Source organism: Sphaeramia orbicularis, chromosome 20 (genome assembly GCF_902148855.1).
Source record: "Sphaeramia orbicularis chromosome 20, fSphaOr1.1, whole genome shotgun sequence".
Taxonomy (NCBI): Eukaryota; Metazoa; Chordata; class Actinopteri; order Kurtiformes; family Apogonidae; genus Sphaeramia; species Sphaeramia orbicularis.
The window spans coordinates 4422636-4434889 of record NC_043976.1 but is presented as its reverse complement, the minus strand read 5'-3'; the positions used below and the strand labels follow the sequence as shown (position 1 = coordinate 4434889).

The window sequence follows — 12254 nt, the reverse complement described above, 5'->3', positions numbered from 1 at the left end:
GAAGAAATGGCAAATTAGTGATAGTATATAGTATAGAGTAGCAATGATTGTTCTAAATGCTCTTTGCTCTGTTCAGTTGGTGAGGCTGGAGAAGGTGGGCAGAGCTACATGTTAGATGCAGCAGTGTGATGTGTGACTTCTCAGTTCAGTTTCAGTTCAGAGTATTGACTGCTGTGGTCTCAATTGTGCACTCTGAACATTGTCCCAGTGGCTGATTTATATCAACGTCATTTTACCTACCGATGCCCCTGACCGATGCCCAACTGGTCAAGGCAGACGGCCATCCTCCAGAGTCAGGGTCTGCTCAAGGTTTCTGCCTGTTAAAAGAAAGTTTTTTCTTGCCACTGTCACCTGTCACAAGTGTTTGCTCCTGAAGGATTCTATTGGGTTTCTGTAAATTGGCTTGAGCGTCTGGTTCCAACCGGCTCATTATATAAAGTGTTATGATATGACTTTTGTTATGATTTGGCACTATATAAAAAAAATTTGATTTGTTTTACTGATAGCATGTTGATTTCTTTCAAGAAAAGGAATCAAACAAATAAGCCATGTTTATTTTCTTTTGCCACATGTTATGTATTCTTACCACATTATAGTTGTTTTCCCCTTGTTTTTTGCTTGCTCACTTTGTTGATTGTACAACCTGCAGTCAATATGCATTTCTTCTCCAGGTCTTTTATATTTGTATTGGTTACACCACATAGCTTAGTTGTAAATTCTAGCACTGGATGTGGAACTGCAGAACATGTGGTTTTGTCTCCTAGATATAAAGTTTCACGGAGCATATTTCACCCTAAATGCAATGACATTTCCCCTTCTGCATCAATGTACCACTCTGAATTCAGAATCAAGGTGGCCACTGGGAAATCAACATACGCCTCACTTTAAGCTGCTGAGGAACACATAGAGTATTATCAGTCACTTTTCAATCTCGTCATGTCTCTTTTCTTTAAGTTTAACTCACTTCTGTCTTATGACATATTAGAATATATGACTCGCTCGAACAAACATATAAATTAAATCATCCATTGCCTAATTTTTTCATTTAATAGAACATAAATGTTTTCTTTGTCCACCTGTCTTCTGCCTGAACCTGATCAGCTCTTCTATTTTTACTGTCTAACCATCATTCGTCCTCCTTTCATGGCTCTGTTCCCTGACCTCCGATTCTCTGCCTCTTATCTCACCTCTCCAATCCTCCCTCTCGTCCTCCCGTCGTCAGCCTCTGCTCATGATATCACTGTTTCCTCCCCCTCCTCCATCTGCTTCACCTGTCCTCATTGGGCTCCATCCTCTGGTTTCAACAGGAGCCCTACCTGCAGTCGGTGTGTGAGTGCTGCAGCTACCGTTTGGACCCTGACACTCCAGTCCGCTTCCTCAGCCTGGAGTGTTCAAGTGGAGAGAGCGAACCCGTCGTCCTACCTGTCATACACAGCTGCGAGTGTACCAGCTGCCAAGGTCAGGAAAACTGAAACCAGCTCCGAGGATTTGCATGTGAATCTCACTAGAACTAAGCATTTGGATACATGTAAAAACATTAGCACACATTTACACAGTCCTGCCAGCTGCATATAGGAAAGGCAAACAAATTATTTCAGCCAAAGAATAAGGAAATTTGATTTAACGTATCTGGAACACTACAGTACCTGTTTTGATTGTACACTAATGGCATTTTTGTGAAAACTATGGTTAGAAAAATACAACATGAATGGAAAATCCTGCAATTAACACAGCAGAAAACTATTCATGTAGTGGTCCCCAATGTGGAGAGTAAAAAACGCATTGATTGGGACTGCTTCATACTGTGAAGGGAATTCTCTTAAACATACTACTCCTAAATCCTTGTCATGTAGAACTTTTTATACAATGTTGCCCATAAAGTTGGAAATATTTTGTTTTGAGACATTCCTCTTTTTATTCCTATTTATGCACCATTAGTAATCAGCTTTGACCAGGTGCAATGGTTACATACTGAGTCCCAGTTACTCTTTATCTATGATGAATGAATCACTTTGTTGCAATGATTTCATGAGAAGAGATGCAATTATTTTATTCCAACTTTATGGGCTGGATAGAATTTAGACAAAAGGTTATGTTCAGCTGTCTCTAGAATATTGACAATATGCTGTATATTGCCATGCATTTATATTTTTCCAGCTCTTCATCAGATGCAAAAAGTGACTGGTATTGATATAGGACTCATGCAGATGTTGATTCATCAATAAATAAATTTAATAAAGACACCAACATATATTTTATCCTTGCTATTGCCATGTAGAAGTGTGATGGAACAAATTATACACTTCACTCACTTAATGTCAAAGATCAGGAAAAAGCTAACTTTCTTGATGCCAATCCTATTAAAAAAACAGAAGAAGAGTAGTCCTCCTTTAGGCTTAATCACCATTATTTTTCAGTCTTTTTTGGAGTCAGTACTCAGGCTGGATCAATACACCTCTGTTGTTCTCAAAGAGAAACAGCAGTGGGAATGTTTCATCTGTTTTATTATGATTTATATACTCACAAATGAAAGGGTTCTATAGATGTTGATTCTGTCATTTCTTTGACAGACAGACAGACAGACAGACAGACAGACAGACAGACAGACAGACAGACAGACAGACAGACAGACAGACAGACAGACAGACAGACAGACAGATAGATAGATAGATAGATAGATAGATAGATAGATAGATAGATAGATAGATAGATAGATAGATAGATAGATAGATAGATAGATAGATAGATAGATAGATAGATAGATAGATAGATAGATAGATAGATAGATAGATAGCGTTGCCTGGATAAAAACATGCACAAGCTTCAAGTTCAGTCTGATAGATGCTGCTACAGTAACTGGATGTAACAATCAACCATAAACACTGATGGACATGTACACCCCCTAATCTCATTGAAAAACGCATGTTTGCCTTTGCTCACCATGAATAATTCAATCAAGAATCCCACCTCTGAAGCAATTATGTGCTAATCCATTCATCAGCACAGCTGATTGCGTTAGTTAATTGGACGTGGCCTCATACGACACAGAACATCCCCCAATTCATATCCCCGTTCCACCACTACACGCTCATGGACATCACGTCTGACGGATGTGCTTGTTACAGCCATCAATCTTAGACTGTGTGTGGCCGCTGTCACACTTATTAAATGCCATCTCTCATGTCTCTGTGTGACATACACACATCTGAGGATGACTTATATCTATTAGCTGCTGTTGAGGGGTTTTACATACCTTAGTACATGCATCTGAAATAAATGGCTCTAGATTCTCAGTCTTCAATCACTTCCAGATATCCCAGATAAAGACATATACAATAAATGAAAGTAAAGTCATGGATGATAAATTAAGTAATGATTCAAGAATAGTTGATATATTAGACATAAGGTTTAAATGCAGTATTAAAACCTAGCAAGATTCAGGAAGATAAAAAAAATAAATAAATAAAATGGATAGTATGTAATAACAATATCAACACTGAGCAGTAAAAGGGTTTACAGCTTGAACTGTCTTTGAGAGGAAAGGGAAGCTGTGAGTTTCCAAAAATTAAAAGAAAACTATGATCTGTGGAATTGTGTTGTTCAATGATGTCATCAGTTAAGACACTTTTGAAAGATAACCAGGCAGATTACTATGAGGAGGTGAGTAGTTTGATCAAAAGCATCATCATTGCTTCAAAGGAAATTAAAATGAAGATAATTCTGGTATTATAGTAAGCTTAAAACCTCAATCACAAGCCTGAAATATAGAGAAAGGGGACAAGAAAATTCATATGAAAATTGATGAATATAAAATGATCCATGTCATATCTCACAGAATTCACAGAAATTCACAGTTCACAGAAGGCAATTTTCAGAGAAAAACCTGGAAAAATGTTAACGCATTACATCAAATATGAATAGTACTGGGTTAAACAAACATCAGAGGTGTTGGACAGTGTGGATCATGTGATGCTGATCATCCATGTCTTCTGGAAATCTCAAAAAATATAGTGATGTGTGAACTATTAGAACAAGCTCTAGGATGAGTTGAAATGTACCTAATGTGTAAAGAGTACAACAGTTATCTTGTTATATGGTGTTAGTATGAGGTAAATATAAAGACTGTGACAGAGAGCTGGGGAGTAGAGACAGTATCTGACAACCATAGAAGAGATTTAAATGGCAGAAAACCTGATGCATAAATCGAGACCAGAGGAAGAACTGGGGAAAAAAATGGAAAAATTGATCACTTGGACAAAGTCAAACTGATGACAAGACTGAACCAGTTAAATATGGACAGAATGAAAGATTTGTGAGCTTATTTTTTTGTTCTATATGATTCCGTGTATGTCATGCTGTATAAACAGATTTGAAAATATTTAAGTAAAGAAAATGCAGTTATCTCAAATTATTACGTTACATTTTTCTAAACACTTCTCAGAGCAGAAATAAAAAGCTTTAACCCTTAACATATTTAACATATAGAATATATTTACTGACCTCAAGTCTACAACAACTCTATTAAAAATTATTTCTGGTCAAAACATTCTGACTTACATATTTAATAATGGCTTCTTAATAAAACGTTATCTCAGTAAAATTATGGTTTATTTATATATTCTGGAAAATCTGTACTGAGTACATGCTAAATATTCTAAATACTTTTTAGATAACAAGTATTGTTTTCTTTTATTTGTGTTCCAAAAAATAACATGAATGTTTTTTGCTGTCTTTAATGCAAGTTCAATGAATGGTCATTACTTCCATTGAACTAAAGGTGTTTTATTCCAATGTGTATTATCTGTTGTATTTGTGGGCTTATAAAGTGTAAAAGTTGTGAAAATGTGTTGCAGTAAAGTCAGTGAAGTAAAAGTCTAGACAGACCTTTGTGGTTATTTATACTTTAGGCTTAATTACAAATCAAACACAATGGGTCAGTTTTGAGTAGTGAAGACAGCAGTTGTGATCATCAGCTGCCATTAAAACCAGTATCCTGTACCCTGATTGAACTCTGATATGTGAGATAATTTGTTAATGTGTTATTAACATATTTAATTCACAATTTCTGCTCAGTTTCATTAAAGTGGTATAATTTTATGTAATTTTAATGTAAGACCAACAGAAAGTGTTGTTGTGATCATGAGTTTGAATGATGTTGTCCCAAACAGTTTAACATAGAACTGGTAATAATTAATGCTTTATGTGTAACAGTCAACAGGAAAACAATAGAGAGACCAGATCCCACTCCCTCTAGAGGACCACCATGGAACCATAATACTTTGATCCTGACAGTGCCTTCAGTTACATACTTGATGTTAATCTATTTAACATATATATTTTACAAGTCAAGAAAATTGTAGTTAATGGTAAAGCGGAAGATAATGGATGGATGGATGGATGGATGGATGGATGGATGGATGGATGGATGGATGGATGGATGGATGGATGGATGGATGGATGGATGGATGGATGGATGGATGGATGGTAAAGATCAGTGATCCACATCTCCCATCTCACATTTCACCACCATGTCAATATCGACACATTTCTCCTTGATCTGAACAGACTGTGGTGACAAAGTTAGGATAATGACAGACAGAGGCTGTGTGTTCTTTATTAATGTATTTTTACAGTTTAACGCTCAAGCAGTTTTATGACAAACTAATTTCCTTAACTTGTTAAATTATATTTTAAATTGAAAACATCATGTGTAAACGATGCCATCATTCAAATCACTGACTCTGAAATTAGATTTAATGGTGGGCATTGCCTTTTATAAAAACTTGTTTGCATCTGTTGGTTCTGGTATCATTCTGTTTTGAGTCACTCTAAGTATTATTTATTTGTGTAATATCTCTTATCTTAAATATTTTTTCATCCGATTCAATAGCTACTCACCTCCAAATTCACATCATGGATTTTCTTTCAACAATTGCCATTAAAACCCCATGGGGCCTGATAGACTCTTAAAGTTCTACTGAAAATATCTTTTCAGCTCTGAGTTTAAAGTTTGGTCCTCAGAGCTAAATGTCATTAGTATGTGTACTATAAACTTCATCAGCTGCTGAGTTCTCACTGGATTAATTTATAATCTGTATTGAACATCAAGGTTTATTTAATTTGTATCCCATATGAATCAAATTTGACTGATTGACGTGAGGATCATTCATGACATATATTTGTAACATATTATTGTGACATGTGTAGCATACCGATTTGGTTCTCTACACATTCACTTTTTAAAACAGAAGAAGTCATTCAGAACAAACTGACAAAGACATGAAATATTGCAATGACAGAATAAATCACTGGTGATATCTGACTAGATATCAGATTTTATGATGAGAGTGAAAGACACTCTGTTTTGTATCTTGAAGCCCCTCCATGTGGGGTCTCTTACAGAAAATACTCTGAAGTCCATGAGCATCACTATTTGTGCTGTTCCTCTGTTCACAGGAGGCGACCTGTCCAAGCGCTGAATGTGTGAAGTGTTTCTGAGAGTGTGGAAGTGTGCCTGTGAACGTGTGCAGACTGAGTGAGTGAGAGGTAGATGAGTTAGAAAACCAAACAGGAGCAACAGGAAAACCAGCCGCGGTGATGGACACATGGACCATTGCTGAACGGGAGTGCGTATAATTCTGATGGTCAGGCCCAAAAGATGTATACATTGTTCTGTAGTTCTAAGTCATCATATGACTGCATATTTTAGTGCTGATGTAGTGTTTCTGCTCTAAAATTTGGACCATTCTTCAGTATGTACAGCCTTTTTTCTACTCTGTTAATAATATAAAGGAACTTTGAAACAATCCAATTAATCTTTTAACATCCACCCTTTTCACTTTTTAATGGAACCCCAGCAAGTAGAGTTGGCCAAAGTTCAGACATTATTTACTCTGGTAGAAGCACAGACCGGAAATGGCCTCAGATTGTACAAGTTAAAATTAATGCTTTTTCTTATGTCTCTTACGTTGTTTCTGTCTAACTCAGATTACACTCATTTTCTAGCATCAAGTCAAACTGAAAGAATGAGCGCCATTGCACAAAGCACACATTAAACATTCAACCAAAATGAGTCAGGAAAGGACTACTGAAATCTGAGACCGTAGCTGTGTTTTCAACTTATTAAGTCTTTTAGGAGTTTCTCATGTAACATCTTTTATGCCATTTTTGTCTTTTTGCATCTATTACATGATTAAACCCAGGGGTTATATTTTCTTTGTGTTACAGTTCCATCCTTTTAGGTTGAAATCAATCTGGATGCTGTGAAGGGGAACAGTGATACAAAATGAAGTAATCAAATGCATTAAAGCTAATTTAATAATGTAAAAATATGAGTAGAGAGTGCAGATACTTGTGTTGAAATATAAGTAAAAGTAAAAATGATTGAGAAAATGAATACTCAAGTAAAATACAGAAACCTGATTGAAGCATTTGTTACTTCCTGCCTCTTCAATATCCAGAGATATTCTGATTAAAGAATTTCGACGCCTGGCTCTTTCTTCATTGATAGAGATGTCACAGCTAACTGGCCAAAACTTCAGTCATGTGTGTCACAATCTCCTACGTCACTCATTTTTCTCCAGATGCTTAGTCTTGTGTTACAGGATGGCAGGTTCCTTAGCATTGGCTATAGAAGTCCTTCATGTGCTGACTGATTTCCATTTTACAGGGGTCATGTTTTCCTAAACCCACTTTTATTAATCTTTGGTACATTTATTTGTATATTTGGACCGTAATAGTTCAAAAAGTTTAAAATTGAACCCTCCAGGTGCTGCAAAGCTATCTTTATATTCATTTTGGCAAAAATTGAGTGGATTTCTACAACCCGTTTTAATCCGTGCTTAATTTGTTATGTATAACTAGTTACGTCACGACATTTGCACATATAAGGTCAAGACTTCCAACAAACATTTCTCGCCATAACTGTTTGTCAGCAGCAGTGGTTGTAGTCCATACTGAAAATATGTCCAAACTTTGAGCCATTACCTAAAATGTTCAGTAGTTGGTTGAATGGGGCAGAGCAGCACAGCCAACAACCTGGAGGGGGTGGGGCGTGAAGTGGCTCATGTGCATTTAAAGGGCCAGCGCTCAAAATGACCTTTCTTGTGTCATTGCTCAGAAATAGGGTTGAAGATGGACCTGTGGGGTTTAATTAATGAGGAATTCAGACCCAAGCATAGCATTTACAGTTCATGTAGACCACAGGGAAAAGTTTGAAAATAATTCTATTTAAAGAAAGCAAAATATGACCCCTTTAAACTTTGTACATTATGAAGGACAAAACAAACTCAGAAGTGCATGTGTGACTGGCTACATTGTCAGAGAGTACAGTCAAAATGGATTCTGTCTGTCCTTAACTCTAAGTATTACTTGTTTCACAAATTTAATCTTATTCACTGTAAGTCTTGTCAGTCAGCATCATAACTTTTAGACCTGTGGATAAAATGTTAAAGATTGTCACAGCGGATGACTTATTGGTGTTGAAAGCAACTGTTTCCACAAAATAAGAGTTAACATTACATTGGTGGTACATGTTTATGCCAAAGATGGAAAAAATCTTTCTTTACCCAGAATGTCTGTGCCCTTACCCCAACCCCTGCAACATTTTTTTTTTTTTTTTTTACATCTGCTTTTGGTTAGTTTCATAGCAGAACAAGTGTGAGGCTAAAACACATGTATTTCACCTCTTATCTTTGAGTTTCTGTGTGAAGCACAATTTGAACTACAGTAGTTGAAAGCCTCAAATGTAATCTGAACCCGAGCCCTAAATATGTCACAGGTGACCTGGTGAATGTTAAAAGATTAATAACTGTTTTACTTAGAATCAAAATGTTATATGTCTGTGTTGAAAATATATGTATTGTGTGTGCACCGTAAGTAAACTTTTAAAGTTGAAGTGCTTAGAAGAAGTGTTGTATTATTTTTTTATTTTTACAGTGCAGTTCTGAAAAATTGGACAATAAACATTCTGTAACCAGTGAGAACACTGTCAGCTGTTTGTTTGCCTCCCAGTGCACTCTGGTTCCACTGTAAGTTTCACACTCTGAAGCTCAATACAATCTGCTGACATGTCTTGGTTAGTGGAAATGTTTTCTGTCAGGAAAGTGACTTTTCTGATAGATTTGAAATTGCTACCTTGAAATGTTTATTAATTATAAAAAGATGTAGCTTTTAATGGATGTGTCAAAGTGAAGCCTGGAGCTTTTCCACCTCCTAAGCTCAGAAGTTTATTCATTATTACACTTTAAGAACACGAGCAACCTCTTGATCAGATATATTTACCTTTTTTCAATTGTTGTGTCAGTGAGTATAGTGTGGTTAATCGCAAATACAAAGACAGGCTGGGATCTGTCTACTCCATGACAAGAAAGCGTCAGCCTTCCTCCCGTGCTTCTCTTCCTCGTCATCTCTCTCTCTTTTCCTTACTAAATAAGGGCGTTGAGGGGAAGGCTGACCAGCACGCCTCCACTGCCTCTCAGCTGCTCTAGTAAATACTGCTGGATGTAATAGGAGCAGGAACTGATGCATTTTTAATTCATACCAAAATGACATATCCTGACAGATAGTTCTTCAGTCCTCGTCCAGCTGCAAGGCTGCAATTCATCAAGTCTAAGCAGTCATTAAAACACTGATCGTAGGAAAAATGAATGCATTCATGGTGCTGTTCAGGTCATTTTGATAAATGTATCCACTGAGCAGGAATGTGTCGCTTTAGGCGAAGATCTGACTGAACTGAAAACAAGGAAAGTTTACTCATTTGAGGCCTATTACACCTCTGACATCAATATAAAACCTTGTTCTATTGGTTTTCAAGGGAATCAGAGGATCTCTGCCATGAAGGCAGTGTTTTATGTACTGCTGCTTTCAATACAGTGGGAAACTCCAGCTTTAGCCCACATTCTTGAGAGATGGAGCAAATGAACAGGGGCTACATTCCAAATCACAAATGTTTTCTTTTTGCTATAAATACATGCTGCAGATGCCCTCACAAACTACTGTTGCATGTAGTGCTAGAACATACTATGACCATCTTCATAACACTGAGGCTTAAACTCTGACCCTCTTACACAAACATCCACCAGTCTGAGGTGAAATGAGATTTGACACTTTTTCCTTCAATTACAATTCCTGTGTGGTGGAAGAATTTGAGGGGGTTGGATTTGTTTCTATATAATCTTTAGTTTTTTCTCCTGTTTAATCAGACTTCACTTACAGAGTTTCTCTGTGATTGACTTCTCAATAAATGCATTTATCTATTTTAACTCTAACTTTCTCTCCTCCTCTTTGTGTATGGGTTATCAGTTGAACATTTCCACAACACCTGGCAGGTACAAGTACAATTCAACCAAATACAAACTCAGATAAACAAATATACATTGGCCTACTGCATACGTACACAAATAGTTAATTTCAGTGTCTATTACATAATAACAAAATAAAAAACAAACAAACAAAAACCCTAAGAAACACAGTCTCAGCGTTTTGACTGTTTTCATTTTAGGTGAAGTTACTTTATTACAACAATACATTAAAAACATGAAAAACTCAATATCATATCCCAGTTTTCCAGTTGGGACTAAAATTACTTAAAATGTCGTAAAAGTATAAAAATAAGTACAAAAATTTGAATTTATAAGAAGTATGTGTTATATGTCTTCTACTATACAGAGGATTGTGGGTAGGAATAGCCAGAAAAGCAGGCTAACTTAATAAAATGAGACCAGAGAGGACATGCTGGTATTTTTGTGGCTTTTTAAACTTTGAATGCAACACAAAAATGTAACTGTAAATTATATACTGCTACTAAAATAAAATCATAGTGCAATTTTATTAACAGAGAAAATAGACAACAGAATGTGGACACTCTTGTACAGGGTATAATGTAATAGAGGTGGGAGTTTTAATTTTCTCATTCATAATATTAGCTGTACATTGATTTTCTGGGTGTTTATAAATTTACTGGTGGGGCTAATCATACTGTAATTTTCTCTGTCAATAACCATAGGTCCTAGGTTCGATTCCAACACCAGTCGACGGGGGGTGGGACCTTTCTGTGTGCAGTTTGCATGTTCTCCCCGTGTCTGCGTGGGTTCTCTCCGGGTACTCCGGCTTCCTCCCACCATCCAAAGACATGCACTGATAGGTTAATTGTGTAATCTAAATTGCCCATAGGTGTGAATGTGAGAGTGATTGCTTGTCTCTATATGTTCAGCCCTGCGATGAACTGGTGACTTGTCCAGGGTGAACCCCGCCTTCGACCCTATGTAGCTGGGGTAGGCACCAAGCGACCCCCGTGACCCTAGTGAGGATAAAGCGGGTTCAGAAAATGAATGAATAACCACAGAATTAGACTGTTAGTCCTAACTTAGGTCAATTTCAGGAGAGGCGATAAATCTGCAACATAAGAATAATAATTTAACCAATATCACATTTATAGAGTTAAAATAAAACAGACCTGTCTGGATGTGACTATTTCAACAGCACTGGATGAGGAAACTAAAGGTTATTATCTTATTACTGTTAATCTGAGCTGCAGTAACCTACGGATATTTAAACACTTAGACTTTTCGCATATTTACAGAAAATAGATTCCTCAGTCATGAAATCTATCCTCTAATATGACTGAGTTTCCCTTTATTCAATGGAAATGATTCTTCTCTGATGTGGATCAGTGAAGTCTGCACCTGCAGATCTCCGGCAGCTCGTGAAGGCAGCATCCCCAGCATGACGGAAGGGGGAACCCCGCCGAGTGACGTTGCTCAGCAGCCTGATGGTGAATCCCCATCCGACACGACCTGAACTCAACAAAGCAGCAGTAGCAGCAGCAGCAGCAGCACCCCAGCGGCGGATAACGACGTGTCAGGCTGTCTACAGAGCCCACGGATCCACGAGCTGACCCACTTATTCCCTGGAAAAGACACGCGCTTCACTGAAGTGCAGGTAAACATGTAATTCCCTTTTTTTCTTTTTCCTTTTTCTTCTTCTTTGTCTTGTGTGTGTGTGTGTGTGGTGGTGGTGGTGGTGGTGTGTGTGTGTGGGGGGGGGGTCGTGTTTTTGCTCAGGGTACAGAATAGAAGCACAACGCCGTGTGCGTTAAAAATGAGTCTTTCCAAACGGAAGGCAGGTATCCTGAAACCGAGCACCTGTTAACAGCGTCTGTGAACAGGTGTGTGTTCAACCTGAGCTGCAGATCCAGCGCTGTGATGATCCGGATCATTAAGGGGCCATATGATAACCCCTCCTCATCAGGTCCG

At 37.4% G+C, this 12254-nt stretch overlaps 1 protein-coding gene across 1 annotated transcript in view; it reads left to right on the top strand.

The window, feature by feature from the left end:
• LOC115411693 (SCO-spondin-like) overlaps positions 1 to 6518 on the top strand; it is a 204861-nt gene extending 198343 nt beyond the window's left edge. The window contains 2 exon segments of the mRNA XM_030123908.1: positions 1308 to 1458; positions 6457 to 6518. Coding sequence (XP_029979768.1) covers positions 1308 to 1458; positions 6457 to 6479 — 174 coding nt within the window. The 3' untranslated portion in view covers positions 6480 to 6518.
• Positions 6519 to 12254: the final 5736 nt, after the last annotated feature.